Here is a 26,175-nt window from a genome sequence, read left to right as displayed (position 1 = left end):
AATGTGGTCGTGTAATTTCTTGGAAGTTGATTTTTTACGCAGAACTTAATGGATTTTTGTTAATTCAAATTGTGAATCAGCTTGAGCTTATAAAATGTCGAGAAAAAACAGCATTGCAATAAAATTAAAGTGCTTTCTTACACAGGGTGTCTACCCCACAACCAACCGAAATCAAACTGTCAAACATGGCCGCGGTTATGGAACGTCAACCGGTCTGGTGCGCGCGGCATATGTAGCAGCCCGTTTCCTTTTGCAACATTGCGCGTACACAGCGAGCGTTGCTTGCCGTTCTCACTTCAGTTCGAAACGTTCAGTTGAGCGGATGTCCGTGGCTGGTTAGCGTTTGAATTTTTTTTGCTCTTGGTACGAAATCAAGCGTCCCCTACACCGAACGCGGTTGTGTGGTGGCGAACAATACAGTGTGGCTTTTTTATGTGTTTGCTATAGTGAGTGGATGTCTTTACAGAAGAAAAGTGGATGTGAATAAAGTGATGCAAATTCTGTGCCTTTTCGTAAAGTAACCCCGCACATACACGCATCACGTCGGTTATGTTGTGCTAAAGAGAATTCCATCATACCAGCTTGACACACGGGGCGAAGGAGAAGCAACAAGTTACGGCTGTGGTGAATTGATCGAAGAAAAGCAGTGAAAGCATCCAAGAATCCAAGTGAGCCAAGCTTCTTAAAGGGGTCAGTTCGAAGAATGTTTTAAAGCAAATTTCACGACCCAAGCGTTTTCGCGGTGATCTCATACTTGAAGGAGCAAAGAGTGAGAGAAAGAGCAGTGACGTGAAGTGTATTTTTATTAAACACGATCTTTTCCGCCTTTTCGCACCCGGTTTGTGAAGGTTTTGGCGCAGGAAGAAGGTTCAGTGTTTTATTCTACGCGCACACACGCACATACACATATGACAGGCGTGCGTACGTAGAAAAGTGCACGGGAGAGGCATGCGAAAGTGCAAGCTTCCGTATGCAACTATCAAACGACAACGACACGACGACACCAACGAAACGGAACGAGCGAGAGAGAGCAAGAGGGAAGCAAAGCGTATCGCGCTAGTGCAACAGAAGCGCGAGTTGAAGTGATCGATCCTTGAAGTGAATAATAGAGAAAAGAAGCAGTGAAACAAATACAACCCTTTTAGCCGTGAAGCAGAAGCCAATCAAAAGCGAGAAAAAAAAACCCGCCGTACTAAGTGTAACTACGGTCGAGGCATATACGATCTAATTAGATTTTTGTGATTCCAACGGGTGGCGGGTGAGTTCCGAAAAAACAAGTGCCGAGAAACAAAAGTTGCGTCTCTGAGCATTGTTTGGTGTGTCCAAAGGCCGAAGAAGCAGGCAAAAGAAGAATAAGAAGAAAAGAAAGGCTCTCTGTGTGTCCCGGATATAAAGTGCCACTCCCGCCCGCCGTTACCGCGATCCATTCTCCCTTCCTCGCCCGTGTGCGAAGGCTAGAAGAGGACAGCAAATCTGGCTCTGTTCCGGTGAAGCAGCGCCTATCGTCGGATTCTTCGGATGTTGTGAATGTGAGTATTTCGAAGTATGGAGTGAGTTATTCTAGCTAAGCATTTTAAAAGGCTGAAAGGAACGGCCAAGGCAAGAACGGGAATTAAAACAATTAAATTGAAAATTACATGGAAGTTTGATTATCGTAGAAAACTGGTTACTTCTGCCGACATTGATATATCCGTTTTGATGCTTGAATAATTGGTTGTGGTTGATCCATCAATTAAAATTAGGATCAAAGCCAATTATATAAAACCTCTTTTTGTGTTTGGTTGTAAATTCAGTTGACTTTGCCATAACATCGGAAAAGCATTGAATATTGTTTAGAAATTAGTGAAACGAGTTGTTGTCTAACTAGATTTATTGAAAAAGTTCCTGAAACTCGTGCCTCTCGTCGAGAATCGAACGCGCGTCATGGCACCAACCCCGCCAAACTCTCACACTGCGCTGTTGGCACACGGCTATCGGACCGGCTTTCGATGATGAGCAGTAAAAACTCGTTTTATTGCGGCAAACGCAGTAAATCGCACATCAATTGCGATTGAATAATAGCTTCATCCAGCATCCTCCAGACGACTGCGGTGGAGATAACGATCACTCGAGAGAAAAAATGCAAACTAAAATACCATGACGTGTAGCACACGCAGCCTCAACTGTGAGTTGAATGATTGACCCATGAGATCATCCCCGTCAGTAGCAGCAGCAGCCGCATCACTAGCAGGTTGGATTTTAGCAATGACGACGAGTGGTGACGTACAAAATGATGGTGGAATTCCACCTTTGCTTGCTTGTGTGCTCATCATGCTTGCTGCGTAGGTGGCGTTTGACGTGTTTGTGAAATTTTATGTGCTTACCTGACTGTTTTCGGTGGACAGGTTTGATTCATTTGTGATACCGAAAGCTCCTTTTTGTAGCACTTGGTACGCGGGATGGCATCACATGTTAAGTAGGAGGATGCTAGGAAGTATCTTCTTTTTTATGTTTCAATGTCGCGTGTAGTGTTTTCGCTCTGCAGTGATCCATTTGTTTTAATTCGATCGCTCTTGCCGACTAACTCAACCGGCTTAATGAAGCAATATTTGAAAATATATAATTGAGTCCTTCCCACCCCTTAAGCACACAGGCACGCGTTCAACGCGATCGCGATCCTTACCCATATGCTAATAACGCGAAACAGCTCCATCGCTCTCGTGCGCTGCCAAACTTTGAAGGCTTTTTTCGCGAGTTATAATTGAATATAGTTATTTTCTCGTGGATGAATAAAGAGCCCATCGGCGTCTGGCGGCTGTGTGTGTGTGTCTCTATACACGTGAAACCCATCCTCTCAGCATTCACCAGTGTGGTGCGCAATTTAAAATCAGATCTGAACCAAGACTGAGTGGTAGGTTCATCAAGCACACTAATTTAGGGGGGGTGTGCATGATTGTATTTGTCCGGATTTCTTCTTTTTTTCGATCTCTTCCTCCATGTAGCACCACGGGGGGGATGTACAGTATTAGCGAAACAGAGTTATGATGTGTGTAATTAATGTAACTTGCCACCTGGCCGAAAGCGAGGCTGTGGACGCGGTGGCCCCCGAATTGGATGGACGGTCGGTGCTCTATTTTCGCAATCGAACCCCACCACATAACGATGCATAACGATGCACACACACACGCGGCACTAAAGTGCTTTTTGGGTGGACTTTTGATTCCGATTTTTCGGAAGCGACCGAAACCGAATTGACGATAATAAGAACCAGTGTTACCGGCGTTAAAATGATGAAGTAACGAGATGGTACGCCTTTTTTTTGTTGTTCGCTGCGTGTTTTGGGCAGCTCTTCCTTTGTTGGTGAGAGCTTTTCATCGCCCCTTTGTATAGTATTTGGCGTAATGCCTTTTCTTCGGTGTGCATCCTTTGGGGGCGCTCGATGTGGTCGTCATGCACAAGATGATCGTTTGTGTAATCGTGATTGTGCGCTGAACTCACTACGTCTACTGGGAGCTGGCTCCTGTGGTCGTTGTACAAAAGGCCCCGGGAGAGTACTGGATTATAATTTCCCCCCTCCATTCGTGCATTACCGATTTCACAGTTGAGCAATGCTTCTATTCTTGATCGAAAGTAGCGTTTAATTTAAAAGCAATAAAAACCATACTTAGATTCTACCTTTCAAGTTTTCCCCCTTTTCGGCTGAAAGGGTAATTTCGGTACGGCTGATGTTTTTAGCTACGCATGATTATGCGTGTCTGGTTTGGTAGCTCTTGGGCAAAACGGAGTTTCCACACACGCTCACACAATGATTGTGTGGATTTTTCTTCGCACGCGTGTGGTGTGTGTGTAGAGGTGTGAGCTACCTTTGTGCGGTTGGGTTTAAATTGGAAGCTGCTACACAAGAATGAAACTAAAAGCGTTGCAAAATGGATCTAATCGTTCCTTTCAATTTCATCTCTCACCTCCAGTGTGAGCGAGAAATACTTGTAAAGCGGCTTTAAACATTAATAGTACGACCGTAAAGTACGATTCTTTATGTGTTCTGTATGCTTTCGAGCTTTGCTGGTGGAAAGACAGAACAGAAACCACAACCCACTGGAGACACTCCATCATCAGCTGTCACAGGCCGAATCCTATGCAGATCTTTGGCCACAGTATGGTTTCTGGAAATTCCAATGCTCGCTCAACAAGAGACAGTTTACTTTCGTCCTCTTCTGGGCTTCAGTTTTATCGAGCTGTGCTCGCAAGAACTCGCACCATTGATAGTAAATTAGAGGGAAGTCATCTCAACCACAGCCAAAACCGTGTTCGAGATGACCACGACACTAAAAAAGACAGCAATGATGAATGGTGTCCCCTTGTGGCGGCATCGTGCCCGTTCTTGAGACGAAGCCCGACCAGTCCCCGAAGGCCATTGCTCTTTTGTGGCCATCATTGTGAACGAAAATTGGTGACCCAGAGTCATCGGCAAGCAGTTTGTGCGTACTCGACCCTCTCCGCTTCTTTCTAGTTGAAAGCATGTACACTTGAGATCACTCACAACTTCGTGGTGTGTGTGTGTGCAGCACTGTGAACAGTTGTGCAAACTCCAAAGTGTTGATTCTTGCGTGCACATAATGCAACAAACCCCCCCCCCCCCCCCCCCCCCCGGGCCCCCAGGGCAGAGTGACGCGCGAGCATAGATTTAAAACGCTGCCCCTGTGTTCGGCCCTGTATCGGTTTCGCTGTGGGAAAATGCCCCCAGAACCAAGCAGGCTAGTTATCTTGGGCATGAAGAAGGAGGCGGACAGGGCACTGAGGAGGGGTGCGTGCGTAAGAAAGATTTCCGTCCCGATAGCCCTTATTGTATTGTGTCGTGGCTGGCGATAGTCCATCCGGCGTCGCCGTTGTTGTCGGGGTTACTGGTTGGAACTTGGGTTATAGTTTTTTTTTATTTCGTCTTCGGAAACGGGGTCATCAGTATAGTTTTTTTCAACAACACAAAAACACACAGAGAATGCCATTCGTCGCCAAGATGCCTTGGTAATGTTACTCGGGGTGCGGTGGGCTGGTGTGTGTAATTCATCATCATTGAATTTGATAAAAGCTGAAATGGATGAGACGACGCCACGTTTTCCGGGATGAAGTTTTTGGGTGACAGCATTCACCGTCAGCGCCGCCAGTTTTGGATTGGGGTGGTACGGGCGCGGGCTTGTTTCGCGGCAAATAAAGATTAAACGCCATTAGGATTGATCCGGTGGGGTTAGGGAGAAATGACTTCATTACGTGGAAGGAATGGAGGGTAGGAGTGGAGAGTTTAGATGTTCGGTTCATTAAGCTCTTCTGATAGGTCCGCCAATCAGTTGTGGACGATGTTTGAAATGTGGAACGGAAAATCATTTCAGAAAAAAAGCACATCAAGCCGGTTGACAGACGGCAGAGTTTCGCGAGTTGAGTTTTCGTGTATGTCGGAAGTGTCTACAAGTATGGAATGAGCTTCCTGTTGAAATTGAGATATGTTGGACAACTATGTTTGAAATGATATTATAGGAACTCTTTTGGAAGAAGACACTCAGACACTGCCCAGATGAGTTCTTCCTGTGCAGACGTTATCCAAAGTTTCTGTTGACATTCGGGAAATGTCAGCTGAAAAGAACTGTCATCTGAATTTCTAAGCCACACGAAGGCTCGCCTCGTGGGAAATAGAGAACCTAAAACATAAAAAAATGCCGATAGAGATGACGTTTTAAAAACTGGGGAAAACTTTCTCCTTTATCGATGGGAGAGACACACACGACGCCACCACTCCCCTAATGTATTGCGCCCTGATGCCTTAGGTAATGGCAACTTTAAAGTGATGTATTTTTCTCTATCGTCTCCTCTCCGTTGGTTGGGATATGATAGGGTCTTGCTGCTTCTGCAAGTCAGCGGATGTCCACTCGACATCCGTCAGGGTTCCGTGTCGAGTTGGCGGCGTGATCGTCAAATGCTTCTTCCCAGCGGAAGGAGAAAGTGAATCATGTCGCGAATAGCGCAGTCGTACTTGGGGCCGTACTTCATCAGTCATTAACCAGCACTTCTCTTCGCCGCTTCTCCCATGTGACATTTATCGTGTGGAGAGGAGTCTGACGGCGTTTGTAAGTGTGAAGATGCATTTGGACATTGTCCGAAGATGATGACGGGTGAAAAGAGGCGCCCCAGACGTTAGACGTCCTTCCTGACCGGGCGACATCAGACGCTCGGTGTGTTTTGTCTGTTTTGTTGGGAGAAATGCATTCCATCCGGGGTAGGGTGGTTCAAACTGTTCCAGTTTTCTCATATCGGGGAATTCCTCAATCAGTGTCTTCTTCTTGGGCCAATAGCGCCTATTTTATGATTGTCAGCCTGATTGTTGTGCCATAATTGCTGTTTTGATGGAGACCTGGTTTGTTTTTTCGGGAGGCTTTCATAGACGACTTTCCATTTTATCTAATTTTTTCCGATTTTCTCGACTTCTGACTCGCTCTCTGTCACTCCCCTTGCCACGGTTCTATGCTTTTTTGGTCGGGCTTGTGTTCGCGCTTGTGTGCGACAAGTCGCGTGATAAGAGTGGTCGTGCGCGCGTGTGAATGCCGCCGTCGAGACACCAGGAGGAGGAGGAGGAGGGTGGCTTATCGGTGTGAAAAACGTGATCGATCCGTGACCCGAATTCCAACGCGGAACAAAACATCAAAATTCGATAGCGTAGCAGAGGCCGGTGGGGACGCTCACGTTGCTCCCGATACTTGAAGTTGGGGGGTTGCTACCAAAAAACAAAATGAAAATAGGCAATGTTGTTGACAGGGGCAGTTTCATTTTCCCCAAAATTGGTGGCATGATTGGAGCAAGTTTTTGGATCACTTTCAATGCTTTGTCTCACATGCAGCAAGGTGGTGTGGAATGTAGATAAGCTTTTGGTGATATATGGGTGTAACTATTTATAGTTTTTGTGTGTGTGTTTTTAAGTGTATTTAAATCCAAAAAGTACTCTTTTTATTAAGTTGAAGTTTGAGATACATCGCATCAGCACAACTCTCTTTGTTTGTTTGGTTGCATTTTAAACCTCTTTCGAGTCAATGACTTTTGAGCAATGTTTGGTGGGGAAGAAAAATAGAACAAAAACACAAAACCAGCAAACCGAACAAGACCGTGTACGTAAGAGACACATAATTAGTTGAAGATAATTTGTTCTTCTCACCTGTCTTCAAGACATTTCGTAAGAAATGGAAAGAAGAAGAAAAAAACACAGTTCACTAGCCATAATTTGAAACGAATTATGGCTGCTTCTGTGGGCCCTTTTTTAAATCCACACATACCGAGCACTTACCAGTATGTACCAAGTCCACAGCCCTCGAGAGAGACAGAGACGGAGAGAGATAGAGGGAGAGCCTCACTTTGTTCTGTGTGCATTGTTGTGCATTGGGTGGCTTTTGCATCATTTTCCTTTGCCAGCCCACCGGAGAATGCTAGAAAACGCGCCGCCACACTGTTGCTGGCCTTTGTTGGGAGCGCGCGCACCGCGTTCCGTTTGCGTGTGTGTGTGTGTTGGTAGCCACCCTATGTAACACTAATTGGTCACCAAGCTCAACAGTTTGAGCGGCGTGATGAGGGTGGTAATGTTTTTGTGAGCATGCTTCGCGAAAGGGCAACCATTGGCGTTGTTGTTCGGTGTGTGTGTGTGAACATTTGTTTTTTGAAAAAAAAAATCAACACCTTGTGGGGTTACAACCCCGTCGTTGCTGGAGTTGCTGCATGCACATTCTGCAGACTTCTTTCAAATAATCAGCGTTTTAATTACGCGAAACACAAATGTCGCTACACAATCACCAAGTATGTGAGTGTGTAGGTTAAGCTTTGATTGTTTCAAGTCGACCTCCGAGTTACACAGCGGGAGGTGTACCGACGATAGTGACGATCCATGACGAAAGAGGTGTCTCTGTGTTCTGTACGTACACACGTGACCAATAAATCGAACCGGATTACACACCCGAACACTTCCACCAACCAACCAACCAACCCACGAAGGCCGAATTCTCCCATTAGGTGTGGAGCACAACTACCGAAGAAGCGGAAGCATTTATGTGTGTGAAGGCGCGAACATAGAACCACCTTGTTGTTGCTGGCTGTTGTGCTGTAGTAGAATTGGACTTGCTGGAGTTGCAGCAACGTGATAAAATTTAACCATTTTATCGCCTATGTTTGTGTGGCCATTGGCACGAGGGGGGGAAGCGCTTGAAAACAATGAAACAGTTTCGGTGTTGTGTGTACCAACGAGTGATAAATGTGATTTGCTTCCTTTAGCCTACTTTCAACACTTCGACAGCGTTGCCTTGCCATCTCTGCTCCTCACAAAACACGCACAGGCGGGCAGGCAATCGTTGTTGCAATGTTGCGGCAACGCATCTCTCGTGGTAGCGTGTGTTAATTATGACATTTTCATGAAAACAGTGTACCTTTCGACTGTGGCGCAGATATTCGTTTAATCTGCTGCGAAAAGTAAAGGAAAATAAGTAATGTTTTTTTTTCATTTATGTGTTTAGAAAACAAAACTCACGGAGAGAGAGTGAGAGATAAGGAGGGAAGGGACCACGACGTGCTATTGTGTGTGCCGCTTTGTTGTTCATCGTTGTAGTGTTGCGTTTAGGCATTTTTGAGCTGTGAGCACAAATGCAGAGGGTGGAAAAAGAGGGTGGATTTGATACAACAAACATATAAATAAACATTTTCTAAATCATTGTATGGTAACTTGTTTCGGTTACCATAGTTGGGCCGTTTTTTTTTTCGAACAACTTTATCAACCACCACCAACATGTTTGCCATTTTCACCACACCACTTATTTGTTGCATGATGCGTGTTATTTAACCTGTGCCGCCTTTAAACAAAACAGTGGCAAATAATTGTTTCACCAAGAGCATTGCCTCAGCACCAGGAAGAACGACCGAAACGTGGAACAGTTTTAGCTCCCCATGGGGAGAGACAACAACCCAGGAGGGAGAGAGAGAGAGATGCCGCGACATATTTATGCACATGAGTTTTTTTTCGATTTCCCTTAAAAAAAGGGGTAAAGCGGGACGGATATGAGTAAAGTGACACACACGCACACACTAAGCAGCAGTACCCATCCATTCGGACATACATGGGAATGCATAATTATCCGCAAATGGTGTGGGGAGAAGTAGTCGGTAGAACGCATCGACGCTCGTACGCCCGTGGCTTTCGTTTGCGCTGTGTGTTGTTGCGCGAGGAAATGTGGGATATGGTGCTTCACGCACTAACGGAACATAGTTCTAATTCTTTCCCCATTAACTGACGTATAGAATGAAAATAAACGGAGAAAACGCCTGTGGTGACTGTGTGCGGCACATATATTAAGCCAGCATTGATATCGTTTCGCATGGTTGCTGTTGATTTATGGGTCAAAACTTTGGTGGTTGTGTTGCAGTTGAGGAAAACAAAATGACAAACACAGTGTCTGGATGTGTATTTTGTCCTCCTAATGGCACTTGAAGTGTACCGATTAGCTTGCTGAAGGAAGTTAAATGTGTTTTTTGCGGTCCAATATACGCTTACGCATGTATAAAATTGCAGAATATACGCTTTTAGATTTATTTTCAAAACCTCAATCGTTCGGCTATAAACATTTTCACAAGTGGCCTTGAAGTAGATCCCATAAAAAGCAACATTCCTCGCATGAAACTCCGCTGCTTACCTTGATTGTACAGGCCTTTTTTGCTTTTTATCAGTATCAATGAATGAGCGAAATGTTTTTTTTTGTCTTCTTCCTGATCATCAGAAATAGTATTAACCCATCTCTGCAAAACAACATTAACCTACAAAAAAGTCTGCAATGAGTACGCTCGCTCAAAACACACACGCGGCGTTGGGGAGAGCGTGTGTAGTTTTGCCTTCCTCTCCATCCAACGGCAGAAACCGGAAAGGCTGCTTGGTCACCAGGCTCGTTGCCTCCTCTAGCGGTGGTGCGCAATCTTTAAGACGCGGCGGTTTATTTCTGGATATTTGCATAAGTGGGGTGTACTCTCCAATCAGTCAGTCAGTCAGTCAGAGAGTAAGTCGCGTCGTCATTTTGCTGTTGTATTGGTTAAGCCTGCCTTTGGCGCGTGATACGAGTGTGGCTTTCTGTGTGTGTGCGCACAAGTCACGATCAATGCCTGCTTGAAAGGGTTAGTTAGCGAAAGAATGAGAAAGCAATAGTGTGAAGTGAGGGAATGCAAATGTGGGATAGGGTTATGCTCTCCCGTAGGGCTTCATTTAATTTTTTTTACGTGCAAACCAACTCCTCCCATACTGGAGTGACATTATAGGACAATGAAGTCAGAGCCAAATACGTACACACACACGCACATAAATGCCACATAAGGAGACTAAAAGCGCAAATGTGCATGCACGCTTAGGGGGTCGCCCCGGTCGTTCTCTCTGTGTGTATGATTATTTAACAGTTGTGCTGTTGCGCCGGTGGGAATGCACTCACTGCTCGGTTGCATATGCCGTGGTTTTGTGTGCATAGGGAAGATTCAATTAGAGGTTGGTGGCCTAATTTTTGGAGTTGGAGACTGCCTAAAGAAAGGGTTGACGTTAAAAAATGTTAACATAACAATAAACTATGAACCGCGCTTCCAAAAAGCGGTTGGAGAGAAATAATGGCAAACATATGAACACGTACCATGTAGATAGAGCGCATCCGTTAGTGTCCTTTGTTTCGGACCGCGGCAGGGATGATATGCACGTTAAAATATGTTGAAACCACCCGGCGGTGCGGCCACTGGCATTGTTTCGTTGAGCAGATTTGCCAAATTAAAACAAAAAACAAGCCGAAGTGCTGCTGCTGCTGCGGCTCGATTATTAATTCGGCACCGTTCGGGTCGAGCGGCTATCGAGACGTGAGGTGATTTTGGTGTCCGAATCTGTCTGCTTCATCATCCGCTGGGCCCCAGCGTCGCCTTATAAGTGCTTTCGTTTGTCGCATGCCACAGATAGACACCGGCCAGTGTAAAACTCACGTTTGCTGTTTTGGACAACATATTTCTTTAGTTTATGCATCTTTTTCCCCCTTTAGGACCCTTCTCTTAGTGGCAATGAACTGCTGACGGATGGGTTCGTTTGTCCGTTGAAAAGTATGAATAGTTTTGAGCGTTCGTTTTCAACCAACATCATAACCCCGTCACGTCCCGTCGCGCTTGTGTTTCGGGTATGGAAATCTATTCTCCTGCGCGTCCCCGTGGTACGGACGGTGCATACTAATGCGTTAGTTTATCTCTTTATGCTGCTGCTGTAATGCGGAACATTATTCGTGCAGAGGGGTTTTTTTGTGCAAAATAATTTCTCTCCAACAGCTGGTTCTAATTCGGGGCGTAGTTGATAGGGCAAGAATTGGGAAATCATACTGGAAATTTCTATGTTTTTTGAGTTTTTCAGGCAGATTCGTTTGTGTTAAAACATGTGCAAACATGTGTTTTATGATAGGCAAAGTGATGATGATCGGGTTTTTACTATTTGCCTGCCAAGGACGTAGTGTCTCTTATCTTTCTATTTTAGGCATATTAGTATGAGAAAATGAGTCTTCTATTTCCAAAGTTCTTATCACCTAAATGATAACGATCTCTTGATAAATGGTTCTCAAGTCAAATCAGTACGAACCTTGTCCCTGCATGCCATCATGCAAGAACCGTACCTGGAGTTACAATTTTATAAACGTCCAAGGGTGCCTATACACATGGTACTCCTGATTTTCCCTTCCATCTTGTCGTTGTAACACTCTCTCGTTCAATTGTACCTGAGGGCAACGTACCAAATGCGTTTTTCTGTTCCATTGTGGTGTAGAACTTCAATGATGCTGGACGTTTTTTACAACCTTTTTCTTTTGCACATTTCAAGACCTCTGTCATGACGCATATTGCAGAACCAACCATTCTTTGCAGCGTAAAACGAAGGGAACGGATGTGTATTGTGCTGCCTATAAAATTGTTCCTCGTCCATCTTTTGTTGTGTGTGCGGTGTGGTTTCGCAACGGATTGTGGGGTGATCGTCGTCAACCTCGTTCTAAGCAGATGGAAAAATTCTTCCACCCATGTTTAAGAAGGGGATGGTTCAACAGCACTTTCAATCAACTCTAATGGTAATAAAAATGACAGTGTTGCAAAGCCACAGCTTTGACAAAGTGAAGTTTTTAATTATCACTTTTAATAGAAGTGAGCAACCCCGGAGATGCTTTTTAATTTCAAAAATTGCTTCACAAATGTGATCGATTTTTGTCTTTGTTTTCATTTTCTACACAAGGTATGTGGTGACGTATTTACCCTCTCTTGCTGTATGAACGAAATGAAACCCGTACGTTGTAAGCATTCGAGATAAAACATTCTTCTGCCTTCGTCCAGCATCTTCTTGGGCTGGCAAAATGGCAAGCGTGTGCAGATTAAGAATGGCAAGACAACACTACTCCGTATGACGCATCGAAGCGTTGAGGCATAATTGTGTGTGCTGGAAAGGAACAGAGAAGAAGTGGCGAACGAAAAGAACATTCATTCTTTTACAGCAGCAGCAGCAGCACTTCTCGTGTGTGAATGGGAATATGGCTTGGTGTAGAAAATCAGTTTGAATGGAAGCACAGCTACAGATGGTAGCGTATCCTTTTTGCCCTCTTTCTTCTACTTGCTGGTTGCGATTGTTTGTTCTGAAGGGAAACGTTGTGTAAGAAATTTGATTCCTTCGAGTTCTCGGTTCGGTTCCGGAGAAATCCGTTAGAAATCTTTGATGTTTGGTCGGTTTTTTTTTGCTGGTATGTTCAATAAATGTTTCTCGCCTCCCTTTCTTGGCTTGTGAAGTGAGGGTGAAATTCCATCAGTCAAAGCCATTATGTGCGACGGAAGATTTGTTTGAGGATGCTTTTTTTGGTCCGCATACCGCGTCGTCACGCTTGAACGAGTTTTCAAAAAATGAATCTTTTCTCGTGAATTTGTCTTGCAATTGTAAAGTGTCTTTTTTCTTTAGTTGTTACACCATGAATCATTCAGCGGTTGTTGAAACGGGCCGAAATTGGTGAGTTTGAAATAGTTGAAAACATTTCAAGGTCCTGCACCAGTTAAGTGGCGTAGAAATCTCCTTGTTTGGCTTGTGCAAATAAATAAAGGCGACGAACCCACCCGATACAATGCAAGTTGCTGCGTTTGACCTGTTTGCCGTACCAATTCGCACCCAGTTTTGCACCTGACATTGGCATTCCTCATCCGTCGCAAGATTCGCAGCATTGTACAAAAAATAAAACTATAAATTTATGTCGCTAAATACTCACTTGCTAACAAGCGACGAACCTCCTTTCCTCTACTTCTTTTGAACTTGATATCATCTCGCCTTAGTGGCGAGTGTGTTTTTCGGCGGGTTAAAAAAGAAAGCAGCACCGAAAAGAAAGGCCCCCACTCCCGAAATGAACCTGTTGTTGGGTCCCACTGGCGTGTTGATGATGGCAGCTGCTGGAACATTTGCTTCTGTGCTCTCTGTGCGTGCGTGTGTCTCTGTTTGGGGTTTGCAGGTTAGTTAAGGTGAGTTTGCTGTACGGCCGACCGCGTGCCGCCGTGTGCTGCTGCGCGCACGTTGTTCCGGTTAGTTTTTTGCCGAGGTTGCATTCCGATTGTGTATTATTTTTTTCCGTTTTTCCACTGTTTGATTATTGTGCACACTTCTCTTTCTCTCTCTCTCTCGTCACATGTTGTGTGTTGCCGGAGCGGTTAGTAACAGAGCCTTTCGTGTGTGAGAGTGTGCATGCACAGTTTTGTGGGTTTTGCAAACGACCTTCGCGCGCGGGTTGGTGGGTGAGCTTTTATTCCGGCCAAAAATTGAATGTTTCCCTTTCGGTTTTTATTCGGTTTTTTGTCTCTTCTGTTGCGTTCAGGCTCTCCCCACAGGTGAAGGTTTTCTGTTGCTGTTTCGTGTGGTTTATGGCTTTGTTTTGTCTGGGTGGTTAATTTTGTTTCCCCTTTCCCTTGGGTGGCGCATGGGTTTCGATTGCTGCTGCTGGTTCGTCCGACTAATTTCTTCTCTCTGCTTTCCGCGCTTGTGCCCAGAGGGCAGGGAAGTAGTGTGTCGGTGGGCAGACAGTGTAGCCGTGCAAGGAAAGTTTAATCAGCTACAGACAGGCTGCCTACTCGCTACAGGCAAAAAAAGAAACAAAACAAAGAAGAATTCGTCCATATTTGGCACTTGGAAGCGTAGTAATAGTGGCGTATGCTGGTAAAGATTACGCTTTCATCGAAAAGGTTGCGTTCGTCGCCTGCTGCTTGTGTATTGCAAAGCCAGCCTCTCCGTGATAGTTGGCACGCTGGTGTTGTTGAGGTATTGTAGCTGTTGATGGGTACAATAAAAAGGGAGTGTACACATATTCGGGTTTATGCCGAGGCCGACCATAAATCTCCAAACGCCACTCAGCGCAAATGGGGATAAAGTTGCTGCCTGGCGAATAAAAGGGAACGGCATTGTAAAGTGACGCACTGTGTCTGCTCACTTCAGCATGCTGTAGTGTAATAGCGTTTGGGAAATTGGGCGGAAAATTTCTCGTTTGGGTTTTTCTGCCTCGAACGACAGGATGTTTCTTCTCCGTTCTTCAAACCCCCTCCAGATGTGTTTTCATGCTCCAGAGGGACATGAAATGCCTTGGGCTGTCGATAAAAGTCACATCCTCGTTTGCTGTAGGACCATGGCCATTAAAAGAAATAATCGAATTTTTGGCTCATTCAAATAGGCGACACCCCCTAACGGGAGAGAGCTGTCGTTTAAGGGGCTGCTCAATTTCGTCAATAAATGTTAAGCGCTCGAAACGATCTGCTGCTGCACGTGGCGTCTTCGTTCTAGATAGGGGAAGACTGGATGATTGCAATCCCGCGCCTGGGGCCGTTTAATGTCCGAAGTGACCGGAAAAGGAGGAAATAGTAACCCCCTCCCGTACTGGTTCGATGCTGTACTCTTCCCCAGCGATGGTTATAGTAAAGGAAATTGGAACGAAAGACTCGTACTCCTCCAAAAACATGAAATTAAACGGAAGAGGTACGACAGAGATAGCAGAATGTGCAAACACCACTTCTACACACTTCCATCGCATTGAAGTCTTCTTGGCAGATCCGCTCACAGTAAATGGCGTGGGGACGATACAGACGACACACGGTGGTGATAAACGATAGGGGGTGTTTAGCTATTTGGCAAATAAAAACATCGTCGGTTTGTTTTCGTTTAGCTACGAGCTGGTTGGTTTAGAAGGGGATGTTTAATTATGGAGGGAAAAATTGTTTCTGTAAGGGGGAGGTACATTGAAGCAGCATTTTGTTACTCTACATCTCCGATCTAGAGCAAGGACCTATCGTAGATCTGTTTCTTTGGGCGATAGTTTATGGTCAATTTCTACCAGAGTCACTGAAAGTGGATAATTGTCCATCTCCAAACTGGGTTCCCTCATATCTCTTAGCATTATTTGCATTTTAAATTGACTCCACTATCTTAGGGCGCTTTTATGGCTTCGCTCTCTCTCCAATAGCGCCTGCCGTAGATCCGGTTTGGATGTCGATGGCGTTATCTGGCGCTCGAGGGACATCTGGGCCTGTCCAAAATACGCGGCGACACCTTCGTATGATTTGATTTTCAACCTGAGCGCCCTTTGAACAGGGTGGGTGGTGGTGGTGCAAACGAGAGAGTGTGCTCAATGATTCCAATTTCTATCAATCATGCGCAATCAATAGCCTTCCACCGGAGCGATAGCACTCCACTGATGGACTCTGAGGTGGTATACGATATCTTTGGGTTTCGCATGTTCTCATTCGCTCGGCCCTGTGGCTGATGATGATGACCATTTAGCGCACCATCCATCAAGGTGCTGGCGATGGATGCGGCCTGCTCTCTCCATGCTGCAGCCATGGGTGTGGGTAAGAAAAAATGGCAAAAATCGTTTAATGCCGCACACTTTATTTGGCGATCGGCAAGTAGCGAACGTGGCGACAGAGTACAATTAGCCAGTGAGGGACAACAGTTTAAGTAAAGGCAAGTTTTTCCCCCGTCTGCTTCCCTTGTTTACATCGCATTTTCCTTATCAGTATCAGATCGTGTTCGAGAGTAGGTTCGTAATACTGCGGCGTCAATCCAAGTTTGAAGGAGGAGCGATACGGTTATAGGTTGTTGGTATTTCTATATCTTCAGTGTGTAACAAACTCCAACAATTCCCAATAGAGTCATTTGTCCAGCTCTGTATGTAGGTACAGGAAAACTTCTGCACTCACACACAAACTTCCTTCCGGGGACCGTTTTTCCTCATCGTTGCGCTCTCTCTGTGGCCAGATGTGTGCTTTGGGACAGCTTTTATCTGTTTGGTTAGGTGTTAACTCTTTCGGTGAAATGATAAAGTGAGAAGGAAAGCATCCTTTTAGGCACTATGCAAGGGAACGATAGAGGCAAAAAGCATGCAATAGTCCGTTTCGGTTAACTTCCAGTGTTTGTATGTGTGTCCAGAGTTAGCGTATTCCTTTTTTCAGTTGCAGTTACCGACTGAACGACCAAAAAAAAAATGAAACCCTAAAATAAACAACTGAACCCATTGGTGGTGGTTGTGGCATTGGGAATCAGAGATGGGCAACATCTGTTTTCGGCAATCGTAGGGACGTCTATGGAATTGAAGGAGAAGGAGAAGGCGAAGGTGAAATTCGATAAAGCAATCGTATTGTGCCAGATGATATCAGGAGCTAACTTGGAAGGTATATTTGTTGGAGCTGTAAAGTAGCACTGAAGATGAACTGAACTGGTGCACGGCATTTGGAGCATAGTGTCAGATTCGGGATGAAGTTCATGTGCATCGGAAGGTATGGAAATAGTTTACTTGAAGCTCTTACTTTCAAGTAATTTTGATATAAAATGTACAAACAATTACATGTACAACATCAGTGAGTTTTTCTGGAGTTCCTGGGAACTCCAGAATAGAAGAATTGAATATTTATTGTGCATTATCAAGACCTTGGAAAATTTTTGGTGATATTTTGACCTCTCACAACATAAAATAGCTAATTTTACAGATGAAGAATGCATGAAACTCAAAGATGTGTCTTTTCATCGTGTTCACAGAGGCTACACTGCTCGACACTTTTTCGTGTGTGTTCTGTAACCAAAAAAACGCATTAGATGCAGAGTACCACCATCAGCTCTGTGTTACACAAACTGTATTATTGCTCTCGCGCAAAGATATCATGCCTCGGTTAATGATGATGATGATGATGGCGGTGATGATAATGCAAATCGATTCGCTACCGCGCAGAATGCTCCATAAACCTACAACCATGCCTCTGTGCCGGTCAACTTCGACGAGGATGGAGTTGCGCGCTACTGTGTTACCTATCCACGTGCACTCGGCTGTTCCGCATGCTGGCATTATGCAACGGTGTTGTGCTGTGGTGGTACCGAGAGGTTGTTACTATTAAGAGTCTCTTTGGCTCACGCATCAGCTCTCTTCACACAAGCTCTGGTGTGCACTACCGCGAGAGTTGCTGGGGGGAAGAATTTACGACGACAGCCGCCGCCGCCGCCACATTGTGCACGGGCTTGCTTCTTATCGACGGGTGCGTCTTGGAGCCCGAGTTTCATGTTTTCGTCGCGGTTTATAATGTCGCCTGTACCGCGCAGCCACACGCAAACATTCATCTCCCATCACCAACGGCAGCAGCAGCCGGTGCAAGGCGGAGGCTGTGCAGGAAAAATGTGATTAACGTGCAAATGTTTTCCTCTTACGGCGGCGGAATAAGTGATGATGTAGCAGTGTGCACAACACCGGTGCAAATAATTACACGGCTACTGTAGCTCTAGCAGGCAGGCAGGCAGACAGGCAGTATGGGGCGTGGAGGGTTCGTCGCTTACACCTTCTGCTCATAATATTGCCCGAAAAAGTGGACAACTTACAATGGGCGTGTTTGTGTAACGCGAGCCCTGTCTGCAGCTGATGTTGCCATATTTTGTAGTTTTACATCGTTACCGTGTAAATTACGCGCAATTTATCCCGTTGACAATCGCTTTCGGGGTGTATTGAGGATGATGGGCGCTGCTGCCTATTCGAGCGGGATTGTTCAAACGTGTCATCCAGCGGCACTTGCGGGGCGATGCGTAACAGCCTGGTTTGAATGTTATGTCGTGAATTGTGGATGCTCCCATTTGCATTGGATCAGAAACAAAAGAAACACTTCCAACACACAACATGTTATTATGATACTTTTCCGCTTACCGGCTGTCGGTGTGTTGGGGTTGACTTGAATTATTAAATTAAAAATATTTGATTGTTTATCCATCCGTTCATTTTATGCATCATTTGACGCAGCCGTTAAATTAGAAACAAATTTATCTTTACTTTTTTCAAAAGCACACCACCATCTCATGGAATGAATTGGAACAATAAAATAACCGACCGAGAGGTGTGCAACCTTTTGCATTTCGTCGGTGTACGTTGTGCCCATCACTGCTGCTTGCCATGTTTTTGTTGCCTGTGTTCGTCTGTTACCGGTTTTTTATTACTATTCTCCTTCTTCCGCTTGATTGAGCACGCTCGGAACAGTCGGTCGCGGAACCCACTTGTGTTATTGTGTCAGGCCGTGCGCGCACACAACGCACAGGTGCAACCGAGGACCGGAGGGAGAGCATGCATACTGCTGGCTGCATATATCGGAATTCAAATTGCACTGCAGAACAGCATGCGCGCTCCGAAAGTCGTCGCGTTCTACGTACGTGTTCCATTCGAATCGGTCCCGCGAGGGGGGTTAGTGGCTAGAGCGAATAGAGGCAGAGGCTGGTGGTGTGATGGTGATAAAAACATAAACCTTGCTCATGTGCACATGCTATCGTGTAGCGTAAGGCTGGGGAGGGAAATAAAAAGGGAAACAGAATGAATGATTGCGACGGGGGGATGGTGGTGTTGTGATGCATGCTGTTGGTGCATGTTGTGCACTGCCAGAACAATACAAGTTTTTCGATTGCGACGACAGTTTGAACACAAGCAGTCTCTTGGGATGATGCGAGAAACGTGTTTTTTTTGGGATTGAAACTTTTATGTCTTTTTATTGTTGCAAAAAAAAAAAAATATAAATAAAAGGCAATTTATTATTTATCCTTCAAGCTATTTCTTTTTTATATATTTATTGAACGATATTTTTCTTACGTTTCTTTTGTTTGTTTCCTCTCAATAAGTCGCCAGTACACTTTGCATGTATCATAGAACCAGAGCTTCCTCCGTCCATTATCCGATCGCTAAGAAGACCAAGGTAAAGTGTGATTGTTTTGTATTCGTTTTCTTGTTTTTTTTCCTTCGTGTGAGACATCTATCCCTTTTTCTGTAAGTGGGTTTTTTCCTTGGTCTCTATCTTGTAGTTTCTTGTGTGTTTTCTTTTTTCCATTTTGGTTTGAATTGCTCTGTTCTTTTACTTGTATCTTTACTTTGTACTATTTAAATTGTCTTTTTTGCTGTATTTCTTATGCATCTAAATTGACTTGCTCTTAAATTTGTTTTATGAGTTGCTTTTCGTTTGTTCTCTTACAACCTCTTATCAAGAACTTCCTTACTGGTTGATACCGTTTATGCGATGCGTTTCGATTGACACTGTACTGTGAAAGCCATAATTTAATCATTAAGCCGAGGCATTTAAAGCCCCTCGCCGTCCGCCATACCACTGATAATGCTCTTTGCGCAGCTGTTGTTCCTCGATGATAGTACGCATTTGGTTTTGCACATCTGTTTTTGCTAAACCTTCAAATGCGCAAAAAAAGGCTCTTATCTGTTCTTTATTTTTTATGCCGGAAATTAGTTCCAAAACAAACACAATTCGCAATTTGCTATGTTTGCGTCGTCTCGTGTGTGTGTGTGTGTGTGTGTTGTAAGGATGCAAAATTGTTGAGTTTTTGAATCATTCAAATCAGCACTAATTGAAGTTCATAACCTCTGCCGGAAACGCTGCTTCAAAGATTCCGAAGATTTTGGATTTTACCAGTATTGGGGCCCTTTCCGTTTTAAGTTCGTAGGTTGAAATTTCAGCCTGTCAGCTGTTTGCATTGTATAGCAGTTTTCGAGCTATCTAAGTGGGTATAATATACAGGTGGGCTTATCCCAAGGTGTATAAATTTAGAAGGCTGATTTATATCGTTTCTCTTTGTGAATGAAGATTTTAAAAGTGTTTTGTGTATTCGTCAAGCCTTCAGAAAGCTTGTTTAAGCAAAAGTTTTCACCCGTTCTCTCAAAAAATGATATTCAAAATTTGGTTATAAAAAACATGCTATGAGACCACCTGGACTACATACACTTTGCTTCTAGATTTCACCACCTGATCTCTTTAATGCACCTTGGGGTAAATGTAAACAACACCGTGTTTTGCCATTTTTTCGAGCAGGTACTCGAATCTATTCCTAGCTTTTAGGCTAGATTAATCTAGACCGAAAATTGCAGGCTAATTTTGTTTGTGGTTTTGTATGGAGTGTTTACATGATTTCAGCCTCCAACTGTCAAACTCCATACAAAAAGCTGACTAGAATCGTGAAGGGCCTCATTGTTGGAGAAGGGGGTTCTCTGTGCTGTGTTTCTTTCAAGCTATGTTTATTTTACTTGGTTTGCCTATCGAACTATACAGCAAAGTGTCTGTTGTTTGCCGTATGCGCACGGAATTCTAGAGGTGAAAGTAATTGCGAAATAATGCTTCCTACATTCCGGAGGTACACCACCAGCGTGACAAATTCGCTGTCGCTGTTTCTTTGCGGTAAATCGTTCGGATCGGTCTGTTTGCGTAAAAGATTTGCCCGGCATTTCCGGCGAAGTGCACATTTCCTGAACAAGTGAGCCAAGATGCTTGGGAGGGGAAGCGAAAAGGGCGTCCATAGTGGTGGCAACTATAAACTTCCTTTCTGCTCTGCTGCTTCATCTCGAAGCCACAAACTTTGCCATCCAACAACCACCACCGCACACACACACACAGTCTCGCGCGGTTGGATTCCAGACTCTTTCGCAGCAGCAAAACAACAAAGATTTTGCCGAGACCCGGACGGGACAATTTTATGGACATCGTGTGTATGTGTCTGTGTTTATTAGTGGGCTCACTTCCTTCCCCTCCGCGCGCGGGTTTTTGGGGCGTTGTGTGGAATCCGGCGCGAAAGTGTAAAGTGTGCGGCCCCGGGTAAATCGACCGGCTGAGATTGTTTTGCGAAAAAGTGCTGGCATTCAATCGGTTCGTTGGTGGTAGGCTCACGATTAAAGCGAATGCGGGCCCTTGTTTGTTTTAGCAAAGGAAAGATCAACCGAGCCGGCGATTTATGTGCGGTGGTGCGTACGTGCACACGAGTCTTGGGCGGATGCAGGCGCTCTCAAAAACGTGTTTGAAAACTTGAAAAGCCAGCATCGCCGGGGAAGAATGTTTACACGACGCCGCCCCGGTGGAGGAGCGCACGGTGTTCGGTTCTGATGCATTTGCGGTTTAATGCTTCCATTCCGGTCTCTCCTCGGCCGAGCTCTCCTGGGTGGTGTGAGGTGTTGTGATCTCTTCTGCCTGGTTTCATTCTCTCTCTAGGGGTTTTTATTCTGTTTTTAGTTGCAAAGTGCGTTTCACTTTCGCAATCAAAACCAATCCCACCGGATGTGTTGTGGTGTACCGGGTACCTTATAGTCGGTTGTGCGATGGAGCCCGGATGGGTGCGTGTGGGCCGTGCTGAGAGAGCCAAGTCATCGTTATTATTTTAATGATCGCAATCGAAAAAGCGAAGCCTTTACCGATTCTGAATCGGTTGTTCTTTCCGGTGTTAAAAATCGTTGCCGCGGATGGGGAATCGTTTTAATGTTCTCGCTGGTGGCGGCATACATGGGCTGGAATTTATTGTATGAAAGTGTCTGAATTGTACAGCAATTCTCACAATGTAATAAAGTGATGAATCCTGCAGGGTATTGTATTACTGATTGAATGGTAAGGGAATAAAAGTGTCCGTTTGAATTGATCATTAGTAAGGATTGACATTGAACTTGTTTTTGAAACGGGTTGTCGTCCCCTTCTTTATCATTTCGAGGAAGTTATAATGAACTGCCTCTGGTGCACGTTCCGATTGAAGTGAACATGTGCAACATTTTCTTATCAAAGCTTATGGTAGAAAAAAAAGTGGCGGAATGATCAAACGAACTTGAAAGTTGCAATCGTTACATTGTTTGTACAGAATGCATGATTTGCTTAATGTGTTGCATTTGGTTTATGGCGTGACACAGTTAATCAATGCGCTTATTTTCTGTTTTCTTTTTGCAGAGAAATAGGTTTTAAATTACTTCACTTTGTATGATTTATTCTTTTAAATCAAGTTCTGATTGGTTTTTGCCGTGTTTTTATGTGGTGACGGTAGCAATCATAACATTTTTGTCGCAGTGTTTGTCGACTAGCTTCTTCTGAGGTTCTTCCCTGCAAGCTACGCCAGGAATGACAATAAGAGAAGTTAGTCCTTTGCTGTTGCTAAGAGATTTTGCTAAGTAGAGCCTTTGTCTAGCGAGAATGACAGCTTACTCGTACGACGACCACGACGACGACGACGATGCCTTTCGATCTCACTTCAGTGCCTGAAGAACGTTTCTCGTCCGGCGGGGACCCTAAATAATACGACACGTAATAACGTTTCTTCATTCTGCCTGATGAAATGGTCTTTTCCACACCGGATCTGACGTTTAGCTGCAGACCTTTCCTCTTTCAACACACACACTGAAGTCGCATGTCGAGCCTCTTCGGCGTACGCCGCCCTGTCCCTTTTCCGGGTTTGCTTTTGGTTTGACTTTCGCCACGTTTTACTGGCTGTGCAACACCGCGCGTGCAGCTCTAAATGTGCGATGCGTTTTCTGGACGATGGTGAACCTCTCTCATCCGGTCCCGTTGCAGCCAAGGAGCAGCAGAACTCGCAACCCCCTCGGGCGGCCTGCTGCTGCAGCACCACAGCCCTTCTAGACTCTCCTCTCCGTTAAATGCATTCGCCAGTTTAATAGCTTTTGCCGGCTAATTACGGGAATGCGAAAATTCTCACGTTCCGGTGCTCTGTGTTGTGCTCCGGGCTGTCGTCTTCGTCGTTCCAGGATATATCTGGGGTTCGGGGTGTTTTTTTGTTGTTGTTCGGATCTCTCCTCTGTGTGCTGCGTTTTTGTGACCGTTGCAGGCGAGACGCAGAATCATTAGTAGACGTTTGGCCTCTGACGCGTCCTGTGAAGAGCACAAAGAAGACGTAGAGTTTTTAGGGTGCCGCTGGATTGGAGGCAGGGTTCAGGACTCTTCGTTTTCAGTTGTCTTTCTGTGCCTGTGCCTAAAGGCTTAACCGTAACGAGGCCTTGGTGGTGTGGGGTTTTTTTTTCGGATATTCTCTTTTCTACCTTTACGGCAACGTTTGTGTGTGAAGAACATTATCTTATGAATGGTTGAGTAGATTGAATGGAGGGCGCATTAAAGTTTGAATGAGTTTTGGCGCTTCTCCAAAACTGTCGCTTGAAGTTGCTGCCGTTATGTCTCAAGGAGTGGCAGAACTTGAAAAGCTTTCTGCTGCTCAAGAGAGTCAAAAGTAGTGGAAAGATCATGAAATTTGTTTGGAATCTTATTATAGTAGAAGCAAAGAAATGATTGGATTTGGTTTTATTTAAATTAATTCAGAAACGTTTCACCAAAAGCACCAACGGAACTCGTTTGATGATTCATACGTTTAGGGAATGCACAAAGATCATTGGCACAATATCCACGAAACTATAAAACGTCTACGTATACGATACGTGGCAGTTACTGGAGTCGCTTTAAAGTCATTGAAGGTTTCATTTGATGCCTCGGCTTAACTTCAATAAAATCTATTAAAACCTTGGTTCCTCCCGCTCCGACACGCTAATCTTGACACATATCACTTCGCATCCGCTGCTCCGCTGTTATTGTTTATGCGTTCCGATTATGTCAAAATTATCGTTTAAGTATTGCATTTACCATGCAAACAGAGGCACATCAATCAGCTCACCAGCATCCCGTACAACACCCTCCCTTGTCACTACTGTTTTTACCCTTGAATAGTACGGGATGATTAATCTTCAGCCAGTGCTGCAGTCGGTGTTTTGTAAACAGCAAGTTGGTATCATTCACCCAAGGGGGTGGTGGTGAGCAAAATGTCAGTACAAAAGCAAACGGGGTACGACGAAATGGCTAATTGTTTTAAATTTATTTGCTCCAGCTCTGCTGGGAGAGTAGGATGACGAGGCAATGCCGGCTATCTCTGATGCTTGATGCTTTGGATGATTTGTATGATTTAGATGCAGTATATGTTTAGCAGGAGGAGGTGGTGGGGAGTTGCACTTCCATGGTCACGCAGACCAACACAAGTAGCTGGAAGATTGGATGCAGCCAGCCGAGAGACGAGACTAATAATAAAAAAAAGTCTGTGTCAAGTACGCACGCCCTAAGCTCGGCTCTTATCGGCTTGGCACATTAGAATGGGCTAACCATTATGTTTCATGTTTTATGAGTAATGTGTGAAGGAAGGGAAATTATTCAACTGTCGTCGAGTGATTTGTGCGTGGAGTGTTTTTTTGTTTCATTCACCATTTGGCTTTCTCATTCAGTGGCTGGGAAAAACGTCCTAACGAGAGACCGGCGATGGGTGGTGAAAATAATCAAAACTACAGTTACACTTGATGCGTATTTTATCAAAAGAAAACTAAAACAATCCGTCTCCGCGGTCGGCGGGGGGGCACACGCTGCATATTAGGCTTTGCTGAAGCGGGGAACCTTTTGATGCGATCTCTCCTCTCTCAGGCCTGTGTTGAAGTTGCTGGCTGGGTGGCTTAACCCCTTTCATCATCGCCCCATATCAAAGCATCGCAAGAGTCTCTCGATTGGCGACGCAAAATTGCCACTCTGGCGGTTTGGAATTAATTGAAACCGGAAATGCTTAATTTAAAAGCTGCTGTGTCTCTTCTTGGGCATTTTGTGATCTCTCTTTCTCAGTCGGTCTTACGGTCGACGACGGGGCGGAGTGTGTGGTTCAATATTTCAGATGATGAATTTCCAACCAATGTCGCGGCAACAAAGGAGCTGCAAGCAGACAGCCGCGGCAGCATCATCACGGTCCGGTGGCGTTTGAAAAGGAAATTTTAATAAAGCGAAAAATGCAACAGATTTCATTGACGATGATGGTTGGTCATCGTTCCGAAGGGAGAGAGTGAGATGCGTGCGAGCGTTCGAAATTGGGAAATAAATGATGGCTTTTGATGTGGGGTGGTGGTGGGTGGGGTTGTGCTGATTGTTCGCCTCCGCCAAGGCAAGCATAAAACTGTTGTGATTGATTTATGGGCTACAGTTTGTGATTTTTAATTGCCACAGCGCGCGCTGCCACAGCTTTTTGCTGCGGATGGACCAACCTCCACCTACCTTTCTACCTTCTGTCCAGCAGCAGCTGCATGTAAGTGAGTGGAAGTAAAACTCTACGTTTTTGAAAGACGATGTGGCCACGTGCCCTTTCCCTTCGCCCATGTCCGATTGTTGATGGGGGGGTTTGTTTTTTTCGTTCCTCCATTTCGCAGCATAATTTTAATTGTTTGCTGCGATACACGTCTAATGACGCGCTCGCCACACAGTGGCTTTGTGTCTGTGTGTGGCTGCTATTGGAAGTGAAGACATGTTTCGAAAAAAAAGGTACTTTTCCGCTCCGAGGGGCTCAGCGGGCTGAATTACAAATCATATTTTGATGATGATTGCTCGGCAAAAGGCAGGGCACAGCATTTTAAGTTGAACCTTAGAGTGCGTTAATGTTATGCTACTGGGTTTATCGGACGGTGGAATAATGGTTTTGAATTTGCACTACGCTCGCTTTGTTTTGTGACCGTGAAAAATGATCATAATAATTTGATAAACATGCTCTTATTAGTTTAAAACAATTGCAAATCATAAAATACTTTATGCCATTTGGTAAAGTTACACTACCACGCTTAGCTGTAACAAATTAAAATAAAGAGAAAGGTAGCAAAGGGACGCAATGAAGCTTATGAACATTAAAAGTCATGTTTTAAATTAATTTTGCACTATCCTCTATCAGACAACTGTCATCCATGCCTCCATGCCCCCATCAGCGCATATAGTTTCTCAGCTAACACGGAGCAATGAACTCATCGCTCACGCTACAGAACTAGCATAATAAAAAGGGCCTGCCAA

General features: G+C 44.8%; 1 protein-coding gene across 2 annotated transcripts in view; it reads left to right on the top strand.

The window, feature by feature from the left end:
* The first annotated feature begins 279 nt into the window (after positions 1 to 279).
* Positions 280 to 26,175, top strand: part of LOC120954674 (signal-induced proliferation-associated 1-like protein 1) — an 84,681-nt gene continuing 58,785 nt past the window's right edge. Inside the window, exon 1 of one of the 2 annotated variants that reach the window (XM_040374807.2) lies at positions 280 to 1,529. Coding sequence is in view for 1 of the 2 variants with exons in the window: in XM_049608159.1 (XP_049464116.1) it covers positions 19,204 to 19,260 (57 nt within the window). In the remaining variant the exon portion in view is untranslated. Of the gene's footprint in view, positions 1,530 to 19,154; positions 19,261 to 26,175 lie in introns of those variants that run through there. The other variant, XM_049608159.1, reaches the window with a different exon arrangement.

This window comes from Anopheles coluzzii, chromosome 3 (assembly GCF_943734685.1).
Source record: "Anopheles coluzzii chromosome 3, AcolN3, whole genome shotgun sequence".
Taxonomy (NCBI): domain Eukaryota; kingdom Metazoa; phylum Arthropoda; class Insecta; order Diptera; family Culicidae; genus Anopheles; species Anopheles coluzzii.
This window is presented reverse-complemented; position numbering and strand designations above follow the sequence as displayed.